Source organism: Rhea americana, unplaced genomic scaffold (genome assembly GCF_003343005.1).
Source record: "Rhea americana isolate MKP2758 unplaced genomic scaffold, rheAme1 scaffold_38, whole genome shotgun sequence".
NCBI lineage: Eukaryota > Metazoa > Chordata > Aves > Rheiformes > Rheidae > Rhea > Rhea americana.
Genome location: NW_028186512.1, coordinates 3833712 through 3853300, shown reverse-complemented (window position 1 = coordinate 3853300; position 19589 = coordinate 3833712). Strand labels below are relative to the sequence as shown.

Sequence of the window (19589 nt, the reverse complement as noted above, 5' to 3'; positions counted from 1 at the left end):
AAAAAAAAAAAAAAAGAGAGAGAGAGAGAGAGAAGAAGAGCCTGTGCTCTGTGCTCGCTAGAGTACCTTCCTGCCCAGAGCCAAAGTAACCCACACACAGCATTTCCGAGTCATCTTACTCCTCTCTTCACCTGTGAAGTGAGAATCTCTAGCCCTCTGATACCAGAAACATGTGGGATAACTACCACCTACTCCTCTCGGTTTTTATGTTAACTCAAATATGAGAGATCCATGCAGTACAATTAAGATTTCAATCTGCACTTGCCAATATCACCCGTATGATAAAACTCATTTTTACTATTTGCTTTTTAAAAAACAATGAAGCAATTTGTGTTTAAAGATCAAGAAAACAAAAATTCCTCTGTTAAAATAATTATTGCAAGATTAAACTCTTTGAAGTTAGGAAACATCAGCATGTAGATAGCTTATGAAACCTTCATTTGATGTTCACTCACTTGAACATGAACCATGAAATAGATTTTACTGAMATATTGCACATTAGCTTTTTCCAGTTCCTTCATCATGTAGGATCTTTGTTGCTCACTTTGGAAGCAGCAGTTCAGTATTAGGTTTCCAACTTTTACTTTGGCATTTAGATTGAAATATATTGCTCAAGCCTTTTACAAAGGCAGGATTATTCATTTCCTCAAACCTGCCCATCGTACACATCACTATTGTCTCTGAGGGCTCGACAAGTATTTACAAAATAATTTTAACTGGCTGAATAAAAGGTTACAATCTCACCCATTTTAATGGCAGAAAATAACYAAGGGATGAAGCATATAAGAAGCAATGCATTAATATGAGATATGGGGGATTTGATTCTGCAGAGTATGCATTACTAGACAGCACTTCATATTATGGAAGCACAGTTCCTACTGGCTTGAATTACATCCACAAGCACTCAGCACTGCTGCAAAATAGAGCCTGTGACTATTGTCAGGCTTCCAAAAAGGAAGAACACACAGTGACCACTTCTGAAAGGTCTGACTTGCCTAGTGTCACACAGACTTTCTGACAGAGGCAGGGATAGGGGCCAGTTCTCCAGAGCAATATTCAATTGCCTTAACCTTGATGGTCTTTTCTTCTCCTTCTAGAGAAGCACGAATAATAGAATTTTCAGTTTGATGACTGAACTGGAAAAAGAAAAACAAAGATCAGGAAAAAAAATTCATTTCAGGTCAAACTAAAAAGTTTCCAAGTTCTACTCCCTCCCAAACTCACCGAAAGTGTTTTAGATTAACCTGAAATGATTTGTTTTGTTGTTCCCTAACTCTTTCAGAATTTTGCTATAATACTGCTTTGAAACAAAAATACTTAACATTTTCAAAAACTGCCTCCCATTCTAAGGATCACAGTGTTCACCAAAACAATATGAACATAAAACAGTCCTAACTTCCTTAGATGTCCATTTTCAGTGACTATACTACTAAACCAAAATTGCTAACACTAATGCAATCTCCCAGCACTTTCACCGCAGTCTTTCAATTTCCGAAATAAATGCTCTACTAACAGCAGCTTTCTTCATTTAATTCCACAAATAGCCCAGTTGACTGTGAAGTTGGCATCTCCTGATCGTAACCTCACATGATCATAAGAGGAGAATGGGGGAACGTTTTGGAAAATCATATTTACAGATGGCATCTCCCCTTCTGTACCTCGCCTATGAGGGAACAAAGTCTTCCCTAGTGCTAAGGAAACTAGAGATATTTGTTATCTAATTCACTTACATGGAGTCAGTCCTTCAAAACTGTGACAATCTACCTGTGAAAAAGCATCTTTTTAAAAGACAAGCAATTGTTCAGCTAATAACAAAGCAGTCACAGCAGCATTAATCCCGCTTTTAGGGTGCCAAGGAGAGAGAAGGGTAGTTGACAACAGTTGGTGCTTCCCCCTGCCAGTTTCTCCTCCTTTGGCTGGACAGCAGGTAGAGGAGCCCAGCCAGAGGCGTAAGCGCTCCACGGCTTTTCCGCAGGGAACGCAGCCATCGGCCTCATCTCAAAATTGAGCCTTCACAAGATAGCAAGTTGACTCAGAAATTCTGCATCTGGAGCCAGATAACAGAAACTTGATCTAATTTACAGAAGTGACCTTGTCAGGTTCCTAGCTATAAGCATTGCTGATGGCAGACCACCCTGTTAGGACTGATGCCCACATGAGAGCAGAGCCAGGGGTCCAGCACCGTTGCATTGCTTCTCCTGGGCGCAGCAACTTCCCAGCTCAGCTGCAGAAGGAAGGGAATGGCCTCATCCAAAGCTCAGGCAACACAATGGCTAAGGTAACTCCAGAAGATTACAAAGGCCAAATTCTAAAGTAAAAATCTCTTTTCACATGAATTCATAAAACCAGGCTTTACATACCAAAGTAAGTAAAGCCTGCACTGAAATATAAATACCTGAAAAGACTGAAGTTGTATCCACATCTCCAATTTTAGCATTTTCCATCTTGCATTTGAATTTGCAATCTCTGCAATGTTCTCCTGACATTGCTTTTGTGCAAATTTAGTAACTAATGTGCACGTTTACCTTGCTTTCATTATTAAATTAGTGATTTTTAAGGTATAGTATGTACATATTATATAGAAAAATCATCCTACTTGTCTTGTCTGATTAACTTTTACTAAGACAATATTGTAGTACATTTCAGAACATGAAGCGCACTTTATTTGTGGGAAGAAAGATTTTTTTTGAGAGAGAGATTTGAAACAAAATTGAATTTATGATTGAAGACATGTCACAGAGAGGTAAGCAGATATCCTGACAGTTAGTCAAGGGGACAGACTCCTCACAGAGCCCAATACTCTATAGTATTGGCTACCACAAATGCAATGTTGAGAAAACATTGCAGAGAAAACAAATTCAAATACTATACAATGTATAAAAATATTTTAAAGATTAGGACCAAACAGACAGCTAAGGTGAAAATATTCAACTACATATCCATCATTATCTTCAAAGTTATTAGCTGAACATTATTCTCCTTTGTACAGAAGGACAATTTCTCCAATTACAGTACTTCAAAACAGGAAAATTCTATGATAATATTATGTTAAAAGACCAGTGAAGGTCATCTCAGGAGCTCAAGGGAAAYCTTGAGCTTTGGTTGCACCTGCACCAATGGCACCTGAGATGCTGCAGGTGAGATCTGAGAGTTCTTACTCACTGTAAGGGAGTTTCCTCGGGCCACACATTAAGGACTGCTATTTCTGGCCTCCTGAGCCCTGCAGGCAAAAGGGATTTCTAGCAGGAGGTTCCTGAGAGGCTACCGTGGCTTGGGCAAGCCCCAGGCTGAGAGTCGTATCACTGATGCCTACAACCACAAAACATCCCTAGACCAAGCTGGGTGCGCAAATGGTCCATCTCAGCCACACAAATCCCCGTGATCCTCACTTTAATGTCTTATTAGACTACAACAGCCAACATGCTGGAGCGTCTGAGAGTGCGTGGCTCTGCTTGCATTCAGCCTGATCTGCTGTCACTGTTAGTTTTACCAGCCTGTATTTCCTACCAGGTGCCCAGAAGACAACGACCGCTTTCCCACAGCTCAGCAAGAAAAAACGCAGAAGGCACACAAAGAACGATGGGATATGCCCAGGGAAGCTGGCAAGACACTTAGAAACCAGTCACATAGCTACAGCTCCCCAGAAGAAGAGGTCCGGGTGCAAACCATAGAGCTAACACCGCAGAGAAAGTGACCTCCAAAAGCAAAACGAACTCTCAGCCCATTAAGTCATTAAGACACCACTTAAGCAAAGTATGTATTTACATCAACAACTTTAAATGCAGCATTTCCAAAAAGAGGGAAAGCCGAGTGAGCAGTCTGTATTAACRTTTTACTTTTTGGCATCCAAATCTTACACTGCCTGCCAGATCAAAGCACAGATTTGGGGTTTTAATCTGGCTCTACAGACATATACTCAGTATACTCTCCAACTCTTAGAGTAAGTATGCTTATATACATAATAATGTGTTAGACCTCTATGGAACAATTCTGAAGAAACACTCACTATCCAAATAATTTATCATCAAATTTAATTTAATAAGTAAGAATAAAAATAATATAGGGGTCTTTATACTCCCTACTATAGTATAGTGTATAAAGATGACTTTTTTTAAAAAAAAGACTGTACTATTGTTTGGCTTTAGAATGTGTGCATATCCCAGTGATTACAACAAAATCAGCTTTCAAATGTTAAAGCAACTTTTGCTGCAACATGAAATATTTCATTTTTTATTTTCTTTTAATATATAAATATGTAACTTTCCAGCTGTACATTAGTGGCAGGGGGGAGAAGGTGGCTGAAGAAATGAGATTTAGGTATGTACCTGAGCGTTGGCTGTTGGCCTCCTACTTCACTCCTTACTCATTAGTTTTTACCTTTATCRTTATTACATTGTTTGTGTTAGGGGGTACGGTCTTTATTTTGTTTTTAAGAGGCAGAGGAAAATTACTACTCTTTATATATGCTGCTTCTATCCTCCTTCAGTAATCTTGGGTTCCCTTGGTCCACTGCAATTACCCCAAAGCCCAGTTATGACAACTCAGTTAACATCACCAATCMTTTTCAAATTCACTGGGCACATTACAGACCTTTCAAGATTTGTATTTAATAGATTACATTGTCTAGATTTTTTAATCTGAACAGGTCACTTCAATATTTTCCTGCAAGTGATAATTATTACGTTGATTCCTTTATAATGTGTATTTCTTGCCTTGCATATGATGCTTTATGGAATGCTTTCAAAATGTAATTAACCTAGCATTAAAAATCCCTTAAATTAGTTAAAACACAGAAATATAGGAACTCTCATGCTGAAGCAGGCAGAACTCTGCCAAAATCAGAACTGGAATATTCTRATGATGGTAAACAACCATGAGTAAGACTAAATTACTCTTTTGCACCCAATATGCAAACAATTATACAAAATTTGGTGTAACAGATGAGTTTTCCACCTCTACACCCCATCACATATACATTTAAGCAGGGGATCAACTGCTCTTGAAATGTTTGGGTTCAGCTAAAGCCTATCTTTTGTCCGTAGACTGAAACAGGCTCTCTTTTCCTTTTTGCCATGGGACCAAGAACACTTATCTCAGAGCAATCTGGAATGACAAAAACCATGCTCAGTCCTCTATTAAGAGAGAATGGATAAAAGATCAGAACATAGATTTAATCTCTATTTTGGAACAGAAGGAGCTATGTCTCAAATACTAAATGCAGCAGACATTATAATAAAAATAATGCATCTAATTCTGTATAAAAAGAAATTATTCTGCTGTGCATCTCAGCTGTGTATTGAACAAAAAACTCATTGCTCCATTTCTCACAACACAAACAAAAAGGGTTTTTTTTTTTAAACAGGCTTTCATGTAGGAAGCTAGAAATAGTTAAGAAAATACTGCAAGTTTTCCCTAAGTGTGTGAATGGAATTTCAAAAGTAATAGGCTATTATAATTTATACCTCCAATTTCAGAGATATTCATACTTGGTTTTTTTTCAGAAACACTCCAGGCTGCTGCAGACTTAGGTATGTGTAACACAATACGCAAAGCTTTTCACCTCTCATGTGCACTACTATGCCCACACACAAAATTGCAGGAGTAAGACCCTAGTGGGAACATCTAATGGTGAGAGAATATAGAGTTAAGCAGCATATATAAGCAACAGGAGCACAGTCACGGAAAACACATTGGGATGGGAAGCATTTTCATTTGCTTAAAATAATAGTGTGTTATTCTGGAAATAATTCGAATAACTTCACAAAACAGAAAAGAATTGTCATCAGTTGCTTGGGTGATATGTGAGCCATCAGAAAAGAAATTCAGGGAACAAATGGTTTGTTCCGCAGTCGTCCTTTGCTCTTTTAACGAGAAAGAGACAGCTCCTACCAGAGGAAATGACCAGATGCCTTCTCTGCACATTTGTCACCAGTGCTGTCTTATTTAAGTGGCATGCAGGCATGATGATGCATTACAGTCCCTGGCCACTGGGCCCTGTCAGCTATTTACAGAACAAGCACCTGGTACACTTCAGAGTACACGAGCACTGGCTCCATGTGGAACAAGCTTGTGGAGCACACAGATCTACTTCTGGATGATGACAGACTGCCTGTCCTATATAAATACTCTGCTTTTCTAGCACACTGCGGACAGTGACGACTACTACACTAAGGATATGCAAATCATAGCTAGATGCTACTGTTGTACTGTATACGACATGCGACTCGAGTTAGTTCCCAGGAAAGCTGGCAATAACTACCTGGTTTCAGCTGGCAGACAGTATTCAATACTTGCAGAACACTGTTTTCAAGGGAGTGTGAAAATAAAGCAGGCACACCCACTTTTTTTTTTCTTTTTCTTTCTTTTTTTTTTTTTTTTTTTTTAGGAAAAGAGAACAAAGGCACATCAGGGTAAAAGTAGTAGGTGGAGTATTTTTTTTTTGTCTGCTGTATAACTGTGTACCATGCTAACTGCAAAAACCTGCTGGAGCACAGGGGAAAAAAAGAAGAAATAGGGAACCCGTGAGTATGACTGAAATACAAAGATTACACATATTTCATTTTTTCTCTGTTCTATTTCTGCTGCATACTCAAGTATAAAATGGCAATTAGCCTAGTTAATTCTTAACCTCTCCAGGAGAGGGGAGGCTATTTTCATACCTGTATGCTTTCCAAGCTCTGCAAGAGTATCCTGGTACAAGCTCAACATCTGATCACAGTGAGCAATAACATTTTTACGCATATTGTCCCAGTGAGGAGCAAGTTCTCCCAACTCTTTAAGTTCCTGATTCCTGTATCAAAAGGCAAAAAGAGATGGCAATAATCCAAAAATTGTTTGTTAACAAACATGAAAAGCATTTCTTTACTGAAATAAATCATTAACTTGAGTCTGTTTTCATGATTCCTGTGAAATTCACTGATTTCAGCTCTGTTTTTCAACCACAAAATAAAGAATACCTAGGCAGTACATACAGTACTTGTGTTCTGAACTCATCTTGTACAAACGCAATGGCCCGCAAACTGAAATACCATTTCTTCCCTGGAGGTGAGCTCCTTCCAAAGCTCCAGAGAGCCATGTTAACAGCAAGTAAGGTTTTGTGAAGAAATGTTAAATGCCATTGTAAAGGATACAAAGTTCATTTCTTCTGCAATACTTGTTTTGCAAAGTTTTGGTAAGTTCTACTCTTTGCATACATTCATGCATACCATAAACACAATTTTAGCACCATTCCTACAAATGTCAGTCTAGCCAACATATAAGCCCCACATTCTTTACTGCTGGAAAAAAACCATTCTCCTAATACCTAATCTTCAGCCTCACAGCTGTGTTCATCAGGTCAAAACAGCAATATTACGGAAACCAAATATGTCACTAAAAATCCAAAAGGAAATCCTTCGGCAAATTATCAGTTTTCCTGTACATTCTTCTGAGAGGTGACCTGAATGAAATTGAGATCACTTTAATTTCCTACACAAACAAGCACAGTTACAGTGCATTGGGCCTTCTGTTTGCTTTCCCCACTTGCTACTTAAGTTCATCCCACATCTATCATTTTATTCTTCGGGGGCTCTGCTTTTAATGAAACTGAAAATGAAAGATCTTGAGTCTTCAGCTGTTTGGAGTTGTTCAGAAGAAATTTTGTGCAATATGATCAAATAGTTTTCTTCATTTCCCTCAAAGTATCAAGCACAGGGTTTCACTGCAATTCTTGAAAGTCTCAAAAAAGACTCCCAGAGGATAACTCTTGGATAAATGAAAGCTAGTTAAAAAAAATAAAATGAAAAAAAAAAAGAAAAAAAATCCCAACCAAGGAGGTAGCATAGGAACATAGCAAAACCTATAGGAGCACTAGCCACAAATCCTTAAAATTATTTGTTAAGCATACRAAAAAAGACCCACACTGATGCTTTTCCCATCATTATTTTCTTTGTGTTAGAGTAAGGAGTATTAGAGCAAGTTATACATGCATAATGCTCTTTTGAGTAAGGCAAGAGTGAAAATTATACTGATGACATTGGAAGTAAAATTCAAGCTTTTTGTTTTGTTATGCATCTTATAAAGTACCAAAATGGAAACAAAGATTACTGTACAAGAACTCATTGGGGGCTTACTAAAAATACATGATTACTTTTTTCTGTTTTATTCACATGAAGGACAGGAGGAGATCAGCTCCATTTCCCTTCATTCATATAAACTGGCAATGTTGTATCAYACAAATCATCAGCTGTAATCAGACAAACTCACTTTTTCCTTGCAAGTTTTAAGTAGCCTGAAAACGAGACATTCCACTGAACCAARATCTCAGGGCTTCCTCCTAAGAAAGGCCTTTAAGGCTTGGTGTGGTATTTATTTGAAGTGAAGGTCTTTCGGCACTTAATATTTGGAAGGCAACCTAATTTAACAGTTTTGGGGTCAGTGCTCTGACCTGGCTGAGCACTGTAAATTTCCTGCTGCTCCCGTACAGCAATATATTGTTCACTAGAAACAGAAAAAATATTACACAAGGAAAGGTGTATACACCAACACATCCCACCCAGGAAGTCCTCCAYGAGATCCCTTATCTCGTCTTTGCCTCAGAAAGCCCAGGTGACCATTTCTACCCAAAGAATCCCACTCCAGCCCCATCCCCTTCCACGCGGCYCTCGGCTGGGGCACTCGGCTCCCTCATCAGCACCAACAGCAGGAGCAGAACRCCCTTATCTCAAAATAAAATACCAATTGTGAGCCAAAACTGGTTTAACTGACTGCCCATGATTTAACTCCACTGACATCAATGGGAAGGAGAAGTTCAAATCTCACCATATTAATTTTCACGTGTTTTCAAGGAATGTCAAATCTTGCTCTTATCATTGTGAATGAGACTTTTATTGATTTTATCTCAGAAACACATATTTCAAGTGAAAACATAGCCTCTAGGATCTTATAAAACAACACTCCTAATCTGCAAGGTTTTATTAAAGTAAGCTTGCAGTTTTATGACAATCTAGAATATGTATAGCATGGACACTTGAAATACTGTTTTTTCGACGTTTATTTTCCTTGAGGAAATAAAGGTAAAATCACAAGTATGAAATGCAAGTATCATTTGAGGTAGATATTATTCCTCCAAAACCAGTCTTTTTTTTCAAATGCAATAATGGATCCAAGACATTTAGGATTTTAATACTATTTGTGTCATATGAATTCTTACTATTTGTCACTGCTGCTGGTGAGTCATTACAATTCTTCTGAGATATTGTTGAAAATAGGATTATCATTTTTATACCTAAGCCCCATCAACAGTACTTCACAGTACTATGCACTATCATCATTGGTTTGCATCCCTTCAACAGTAAACCAACAGACTGAAGAAACATTCTGTTTTCCTACATTAGAAGTCTAAAGCCAACAGCAATATCCCAAAACAACTTAATATTCAATCTTAAAAATATCCTTAATTTGTTTTAATAATACCCTTAAACTTTATACTGAAGCTTTTTTCATCAAAAACTTTAAAACACACTTCAAACAGTAATCACAAACAACTCCAGTGCAACAAGTYACATGACACACACAGTATTAAAATTAGGAAATTAATATTTATAATATATATTGGTTCTCCAACAGGGCAAATTGGTTACCAGTTCACCTCTTCAGCATAGTCATGAAATTTTTAACAGCTTGTAAACAGAGCAGCTAGTTCACAGCAAGCTCAATATTGTTAAAACAGAGCTATTTATCTTCCTCTTTCCCCACTGCAAATCCCCTCTCAAAGCCCTTTCTAGGTAATTGCACACATCAGGATGACAGATATTATGCTCAGCATCAACTTCAAGCCTTCCTACCATATCAAATCCAAGCTTCATCTAAATCTTGCTATTTAACTCCACAAACCATCTTCAAAGGTAGTTTTTTTCTGTGAAGGCACAGTGGAAAAACTTAAACCAACTTTCCACTGTCTCCTTTCCTGATTACTTCAGTATTTTTCTCTGTGGCCTTGACACATACGATCTTGCCCCATTTGTATCTGATCAGAAGGCTGAGGTAAACAGTCTGTCCTATTCCTCCTCCTTCACACTGAACATAAGCAAATTACCTTATTTTTAAGTCTTTCTCAGACACTCTTGCTCTTCCACATCATTTTTTTCCTTTAGCTGGCTAATGAYGCCAGCTTTCACCGATGCTTTCCCTTATGGTTGGAAGAAGTTCCTCATTAAAAATCACAGACCTGCTTTTAACCTTTTCTTCAAGCCTCTCTTTTGCAATTATGGCAGGAAAAAAAAATCAATACTGGATCCTGATCTGCTGAAAGCACTGTATACACTGATCATCAGCACGAAGATCAATGATCACTSGTACTGATAAACACCCACAAAGATGAAAAGTTGTAAGAATAAATTATGAGACTCCTCAGGATCCCACAGCAGCATTAAGAGTGTCACAGACCTTCGCTTCAGGCTCTGTTTAAAACCAGTAACTCTGAAAGACTTACCGGGGTACGCAGCTACRATCAGCGGGCACTTTGCCCGGTAGGGACTTCAGCTTCACTCAGCCTTCCCTTGCCGATGGAAAAAGTCATTTAGCAGCCCGACACACTAACGTGCCAGACAGTTTGGGACAGTCTGCGCCTGGACTCAGCTGCTCACATTTCCTTTTACGAACAGCTATATCAGGGCAACCAGAGTCTTTAAAGACTGCACGACTGGATACATTTCTAAGATTACAATCAAGTAGTTTGCAGTAGTGCAATCAGACCCATAACATAAAACTACATGCAGTTTTTTGGTTTCAAGCAAGTTTTCAGTGAAACCCACTATCAAATGAATTTTGAGCACTCAAGGCCTAGATTAATATTCTGCCTTTTGATTTATCAGCTCATGGGATTTTTTTGACCTTTTTCCACCCCCCCCCTTAAACACACCTTTGGCCCATGATTATAAWAAACTACTGAAAGTACCAGAAAGAGGCACAGAGAATTTCCTTTATTATTCATGTAGACAGTCTCTACAGAAACAGTGTCTGCTGTATGCCAGCCACTCTAATGACCACAGCAATAGGAAAAATAGCAATGATCCTCATCCCATGGGGCATGAGGCTGTAMGACTGGCTTAGAAGTGTAAATCACATTCCCAGTGAATTCTTGGGCAAAACTATCACTAGCTTCAACAGCCCAGGTGCCACTGCACAGAGCACAGGGCACACCTGTGGTCAGTGACAAAACCAAAATAAAGCAAAAACCAGCAGCAAGATAATAAAATGAGCAAGATGAGTCAGGAGAAGGTGTTCCCTCGGAGAAGTGTTTTGGATCTCCTATCTCAGGAAAAGCAGCAGTAGAAATAGCAGTTTGCTTTGTTAAGGACACAGCATAAATCTTCACAAGTTGACAGATGAAGTTGAAAAGATCAGTGTATATTTTTTTTAGATAAGAAATAAGTAAGAGGAGAGATGATAAAAGTACATAAAACAAAAATGCTGTATGAAGACAAAAAAGTAACTTTGATTCACCAGCTTCAAAATCCAGGGACAGGACTTCTAGTGAAGCAAATACAACAAATTCAAAACTGAAAAAGGAAGCATTCTTTCCCTTTCCACCAAGCAAAATTAGCTTCTAAAATCCATTTTCACGAAGTATCAGGAGCAAAGCACTTAGCAGGATTCAAAACAAGATCAGACATTTCTACAGATAATATTTTCAAAAGTTTTACATTATAAAAGCCACAAAGTTGTAAATATTTAAGAAATAAAAGCTTTGGAGTAAATATAAATCATAAGTTTTGGTGCATGAGCCAATCACTCATAAGTAAAAGCAAGTTTAGTCTTTTAAAAGTAAGGAGCCCAGGGTATTATTTTTGTCAACAAGTTTTGCTTGTTGACAGAAGTTTAAAGTATGCTTTAAAGAATACGTGTTTATTGATAAACATTTACTTGCTTCTATCCTACAGAAAAGCTGAAAATTACCCTCATTTTCCTTTACAACAAGTCCTATAATATACAGGCAATAATGCACCAAAACAATATAGCATTCTTTCCAGAAGTAAAAAATCATAGCCTTTTTACTATGTTCTTTCTGAAACAGACAAATAATTGGAGGCGGATTTAATCCCTTCTGGGGAAACTAACACAAAAAAGAATAAAAGAATATTTGTCTTTCTTTCCTGGTGATTTTCATGTAGAACTTGTCAAAGACAGAAACTGATTTTCTCTTCTTACAGAATTTCCAATAAATGTCAGGCAATTAAAAACTAACAAGAAGGTTATGTCCATCAGTTGTATTCCTTAAATGCTCGTCAATAAAACAAAAACAGAAAAACCCTAAAATCCCATTTGAATAAAACGTAACATTAAGAATATTTTAAAACTCCCTTTCTCCGTATTTATGGAGAGTACACTGAGATCTGCAGGGCTGTAAGAATTATTTATACTGTTCCTCAGAGCTGGAGTATCCTTTTTGCACTTCTACCCTCCTCCTTCCTTCATTATCCAAAAATGCAGACAGTATATAAACTAATTTAAACCCACTTCTTCCTTCCTGCCTTAAAACTCCTTTCCTTCCCATGATATTTTATTATCTCTTTATCTTTGAAAGACTTAGATCTTCAAATGGCATAATCATTTGAGGTTAAATCTATGATTCTCATTTAATAGCACAGGATAATTCTCCTGAATCACATGATAGCAGAGTCTCAAATTCAGTAATACTCAGAATGGCATCTGTGGAATTTATATTTTAATCCTAAACTGTATTTTAGTATAGAATTGTTTTAGATTTATATATTTTTTTTTGCTTTTCTGTTTCATTAGAAAATACTGGAGTCAGCTTGGGTCAAATTAAGGAAATGCTTTTTCTTACATGCTGGAGCTGAAACAGTATTTTATTCTTGTGATTGATATTAATGACTTCATTTCTTTCTTTATGTTTGGACTCATAGCTGTGGCAAGATTAACCATATTATTAACTGCATGATTACTCAAGCATCTCCACAGTTTTGTGGGCTTTCTTTTTTCTTCAATTTATTAATCATAGTGTCTCAYTCAAAATGAACAGCGATGATCTTTATGAAGGGAGTAATGCAATAAAATTGTGTAAAGATTTTTTAATCTTATCCCCTCAATATCACTAATTTATATTCTCTACACTCTCACAGACATGAAATAACAAAATTATACCCAACTTAGCACCATTAGAACCCCAGGCAAGTACTGATAAGTACTAAAGCTGGTTAACTATGTAAAAATTCCAAAGCTTGCTGTGATGAAGGAACTTGAGAGTGTTAAAGTAATTATAATCTTGATCAAGGCTACTTTTTGCTTTAGTTTTGTACTGTTACTCACTATCACAGGAGAGGCTCTATAAGAACTACCAGGTAGGTAATTCGCTCACTATGGACTTCTCAGAGATCATGGCATGCCATGCACAAATAAAACTTTGGAAATTTTAGCAGCCAGTCTGACAAGCACTGCTGATTGGTATATAGTAATTTTCTGGAGTCTTAAAAGCCGAGTGATTATGCAGAAAATGGCAAAACAAACCTCTCTGACTCATCTCTCAAATACACAATCTACTCAAAAGAAAAAAGAAACAAAAAAAAAATACCCCTCAAGCATCTAAATCTCTTTAAAGAATTATTTTTAAGTAACAGAAAACTATACCTGGAAAATCACGAGAAACCACACCAGGCTTGAAGCGCCTATGAAACAAGTTTTCAGCTTTAAACACGTAAGAAACAGGTAAACAATGACCTGACCAATTCAGCTGGCAAATAGGAGATGGATTTGAGAACTAGGATTCTCAGAAGGAAGCAATGAACAGTCTGTAGCATGGGTTTTAGAAACAGTTCCTAGCTCCAACAGGAACAGTTCTGTCWGGGGGTAGAAATTCCCTGTTGCCTATGGACAAAACAATACAATCCAGTTTCTCTGCTATAACAGAGCTATACACACAAACAGCCAGAAGCTAGACATTTCTTATTACTTTCTATACACTAAATAATTCAAAGGAAACATGTGTTAAGCAACTCACATACTCTTAATGATATAAAACTGTATATATATAYACACATATATAAATATATATATGGAAAACATTTTGTTATACTCCTTTCATATGAAATATATGTGAAATTAATATATATGAATATATGAAAATAAAGATATCAGATAAGCTGTTCAGTTCTCTCACCCTTTGAGGGAAAAATACTATGCATGCTCCACTATTTCTGTATTTAAACAGAGAAAATTCAGAATTTCTTCTAGTCTTCTCCTAAGAAGCATTTCAGTGACTATAGTTTTAAGAGATCTTTCTTTTCTTTGCCTGTGCTATTACTCTCACAGTCTAAGGGATCAGTACAAAGTTGGTATTTTACAGCTTTCAGCACTGCTGCATAAAAAAAGGTAATGTTATCTAGACCTAACTACCAAAAGCCAAATCAGGAAATGTTACTCCATTTCAGTGGAATTTTAATCAAACAATAMCAAAATAAAATCCAGCAAATTTTGCCTCCAAGTCAGACATGAAAATTCCTTAAACTTTCACAGAGGCCATCTTTYTCAAAAATTAAGTAACAGCAGCGAGATGAAGAGCACTAAGAATTATATAGTGTTCATCTATTACACTTTTATATATTACATTATCTTTTATCCTTTAAAAATTATAGTTTGAAAACTAATAATGTTGAGTGTGGAGAGATAAACAGGAATCTCCAAAATCTGTCTAAAAATTGTGGTGCATTCACCAGCTTAAAAAGTCACGACACATTTCCTCAGCATAATACTTTCACTCTACCTCTCTCATGACTTAAATACAACCTGTTTGCAAGGCTCAAATATAAATCATTTAAAACATCATATGCCAAGTTCAAGAAAATCAATGCCTATTCCCAATACATAGCAGTTCTGCTGGAGCCTCCATTTCTCTACTACAGATGTGTATTAAAAGGTAACAGAAAWATACACAACTCAAATGGCCTTAACTTCATCCTCACTCTGGAATGTTCCAGGAAAAAAATACAGAAAGAGATAAACGCAGTATTTATTGCACTGACCACATTATACTTCTGCACGAGGAAAGGATACCGGTGCTGGGATCGGAGTTGGTCCTGATGCACGAGGAAAGCTGCACTATGGGTTTCAGTCTGGAGAGAGGGTTCAAGGGAAGTTCAAGCATTTATCTTTGAAATTTGTTTATGGACTGTGACTATAAATGCCACAGGTCTAATTTAGCCATTGGCAGGTAGAATTTCCCTTTAGTCAAAGCTGAGCTTAATCTCAAGAGACTGAAAAGAGCTTTAGCAACAACCTTGAGACATATGCATACAGCAGCTTCCACTAGAGCMTCTAATTCTCTTGTTTTGCTCATCTAGGGCAACACAGGTTGCATATACAACGGCAAAGTTACATTATATGGCCTCACAAAGCTTCTGAATAGTTTATCGCAAATAACCAAATAACTAGCCTTTTTATAAGCATTAGGTTTCAGAAAGTACTTGGCTAGTCTTGCATTATAGAGATAAAAATTTGGACAAGATTTGTTTAAAGAAATATTAGAAACAAGGGGAAAAATCGTCCTTGGAAAACCTTGGAGAGAAAAATCAAAATAAGCTCTTAGTAAAATAAAACAGCAAAATAGAATTTATGGTCCTTTCTAGAACACCAGAAGAACGGTACAGCTCTAACTAAAATGTTTTCTGCAGAGGCTTGAAGGATAAAGTCTTTCATACTTTCATATTTAYGCATAGCTTGAAAAACATTTCATATTGAAGAACACGAATAAAGTAAAATATCCTCTGAAGTTAYGTACTTCAGAGCATCCAGTTAGAAAATGCAAGAGTTCGGTTAACAGTGAACACTGTAGTTTCAGCAACAGGTAGCCAAACTTTTGAGCTAGGAGAAAAGGGAATTGAATGTGCCATTTAAAACACAATACTAAACTAACTAACGTTGCACTTGGAYACTTTTACAGCTAGTTGCTTCAGAACTGACTATATCAAAGCCACAACACGAATAAAACAAAATACAGTGAGAATGACAGAGTGACCTCCGAGATAAAAACACTAATTCTTTTATACTAACTGAGGTTAAAAAAGGGAGAACAGTATTTCCCAAAATAGCAGCATCAAAATGGCATAAGTTTTTGTTTAAGAACTAATAGAAGAGTATATAGCCAATCCTTCCAATGTCATTTCACCACGTTACAAATGTAAGCAGTCTGTAAGAGCACAAATCTTTGCAATTGTTTTAYGCAGTAAAGTGCGTTCAAGGCTGAAGACCAAACCTACAGGCCCCGTTTCTACGATGACGGGTGACACGGACGTCTTTGTCCTCATCGCCTGCTAGGACCCTGCCACGAGTTGCTGCTCCTCGTGGTTGGCCCTATCTCCTCCATCAGACCAACACAATCACTTGCACTCCTTCACCCGCACACACTTTCCACTAGGCTGTAAGAGCTACTGTGTCAGCACTCAGGAAAATGATAAGCACTTTCCTCAACCTTTGAGCAACTTTTACTTGTTTCTTCCTCAATGACAATGAAATGATATTAAATACAGCCTTCTTGATAGTTGTATCAATTTGTTCGGTATCAAGGCAAAGGAAGAATACTCCAATATCATACCAGCAGACATCAGAAAACATACAGAAAGTATACCTATCACAGCTTGTCTTTATTTTAGCAAGTACTGAACGATTATTGAAAACATAAACCACAGTGAATCTTCACTGAGACTTTATCCAAGGAGATAAATACTATAACATGAAACAACAGTAAGTGCTATTACTTGCATTATGGCTTTGGAGATGATAATGCACAAGAAGTAATGGTGGTTAATGTAATTCCCTAACATTTAAAAGGACATCTACCCATGGGACAAGCGAAAATTTGGGAAGTGGATGAACTATGCAGTCAACATAATCTATTTTTATTGCTTACTGAAAAGACCTTACACATTAGTGCTCTAAAAGAAGATAAGCCATAAAAGCCTAAATATCATACTAAATGAATAAAGTATTATACCAATTCACATACGATTTTTATAACCCATCATCACCATACATAAGTATGTATCAGTCCATTGACTTTATTAAAAGCAAGATTCTGGTCCCCTGCATGCTGTTCTATTGGCATAAAAAGATCATATAGGAGCAGCAGAAGGGATAAATAAAAAAGAAAAAAGGTCCTGCTTCAGGACCAATAACCTCAGTAAACAACCACAGGCAACTCCTCTGATGGGCTCCTAAAGAGGGAAAGTATACAGGATAGCTTTGGGATGCAGCATTAGCTCACAGTGGTACTGTTACAGATGAGACCAGATGCCCACCTGTGAGAGGCAAGGCACACAGGGAGWAGTAGTATCTTTTTCTAGACCGTCTACTATCATTGGATAAAACAGGCATGCTTTTAAGCAATCCCCTGGACTGCTTGTAATTTTCCTTTTTTCTCCATAGTTTCATCAGCAGAACTTACAGATAATTCAAGGGCAGGCTCCCATTTTAGTTCCCTGCACTGGGAATTTGGGCAGCCAAAAAATTTCAGATCACTACTGCTTCCCACCTCCCTTTCCCAGGCTGTTTATACTGTGATGATCCTCAGATGTTCTATCTGACTACAAGGTCGACACGAGCAAAGCATTACAAAACGTATGAGTTCTGTACCCTTCCCTTATGCCAACTAATACAAATTAACAATAGGACAGTGATTTGTATTCTTTTTGCTCCTTTACAAACTACAATCATGTTATTTCTTACTTCTTGAACAATATGTCTGTGCTATTAGTGTTGTAAGGCACAAAGCCAAACACAATGCAGTTTAGACCCCTCTCATGTGTTGTATGTTTATAAAAATGTTAACTTTTCAGAATATTTATACTGTAAATCAGATGTTGATTCTTACATATTTAAAATAACGACTAGATTTAGCACAATTCATTGCTCAGAATTTATGAGGTCACTGATGTCTTACAAAACCYGAGTAATCAATTCTGCTATTCAGTTATAGCTATGAATACTTATCAACCTAAAAGACCACTATATTTTGCCTATTTCACAGTAAAACTTAACATTTTTAGTTCATCTCAGAGTATTTACCATCATTACTTTTTTCTCCCTTACCTTCTCATATCCTCCTTTATGTGCAGGTTGATCAATTCTTTAGGAACATGGAAAGAGAGGGTGGTCTCAGCCATCTGTTCTCGTATCTGCATCCACTTGTTGTCAGAAGTAGGGAATCTATATAACTTACAGATTGGGTTTTTTAAAACTGTAGAGAGCACAAAAATTACACCATTGCTTAACTGCGGTTATACAACTCGAAAAATCTACGACAATAATTTCATCCAAAAATATGACATTACTTGTCCCTTTCTCCCATTTCCAAAATTAAATTTAAACACATTAAAATGCTATAAAAACACTAGAACTCTATTTATTATAGAAACATATTGCAAGCTAAATATTACTACTGCAGTAGATAAATCACATTTAGCCAGCACAGTAGGTATCTTGTGAATTTAGCATTTCAGCGTAGTAGGAACGTAAATTATGCTATCTCAACACTTGACACAAAGTTAGGAAAAACTGAACACACAAACAGTGAACTTGCGTACAGTCTACACCACAATTTACCACGTGCTAGAATCTCTCACATACTAATAATAAATTGCATGGTGCAAGTGAAGCATGCCTCATGCRGTTTAGATATAGCTGATACAGCTTCCCCACAATATGAGCACACAGTCATCATTAACCCAAACAGATAGAATTCATTTACATCAAAGAAAATTGTACCATTGATGTGATCAAAAAACTGTCACTTCACAAAAATAACTGCAACAATCTCGTAGGCACGTTGTGTACTCTGTTGCCAGATCACTATTTTAGCTTGACATATGAAAACCGAGACACTAAATTCCTTAGAAGGTTATGCTGAAAAACACCATGCTTTTCATCCCAAAACTCTCATGTGTTAGCTTTTCACTAAACTCTTACAAAGATGCTCTATAATAAAGCTGGGATTCCTACTCTCTCCTTATCTTTTCCTTGGAGCCTTTTTTTCCCCCCTGTTCTTCAGTGATTTTCTGGAAGGAGCACATAGTGGAAAAAGCTGAGAAAGTAGTGTCCCACTTGACTACATCGATAATCTCACTGGGAAATAAACGCTTCTAAACAGGCACATCCCCTGCTTCGTAACTCAGGGCGACCGCAGCCAGGGCTCCAGAGCCTCCACCAGCACCTTTCCCTCCGCTCGCCGGCAAAAGCTGCCGTCGACCACAGCTCACTGCTCCCGTTATGGCCTATCTTGGCTGCTTTCTAGAGAATGAAAAACACACACCAAGTTATCGAAGATGCACAAATGGTCTGGCATACCTAATCTAACTGGTTTTTAACAGGAGTCCTTTCAGAAAGGCCTAAAGATGAGATGCCCAAAATCAAAGATAGCTGTAATAAAATGGCTGTTAGCAATTCATRAAGAAAGGAATGTTGTAAAATTTGGTGTTTAAATAATTGCTGATGTATTGTTTTCTATTCCTATGTTTCCACTGAGACATATTTTATCATTCATCTTTGATGAGAAACTGGAAGTCTTCTGAGAGTCACCTTTTTTTTTTTTTTTTTTTTTT

General features: G+C 37.2%; 1 protein-coding gene across 3 annotated transcripts in view; it reads right to left on the bottom strand.

Moving 5' to 3' along the window:
* Positions 1 to 19589, bottom strand: part of INPP4B (inositol polyphosphate-4-phosphatase type II B) — a 467312-nt gene that overhangs the window by 87376 nt on the left and 360347 nt on the right. For all 3 annotated transcript variants that reach the window (XM_085313208.1, XM_085313210.1, XM_085313209.1), the window contains 2 exons: positions 18082 to 18229; positions 6660 to 6790 (listed from right to left, as the gene is read on the bottom strand). In XM_085313208.1, coding sequence (XP_085169334.1) covers positions 6660 to 6790; positions 18082 to 18229 — 279 coding nt within the window. The remainder of the gene's footprint in view (positions 1 to 6659; positions 6791 to 18081; positions 18230 to 19589) is intronic.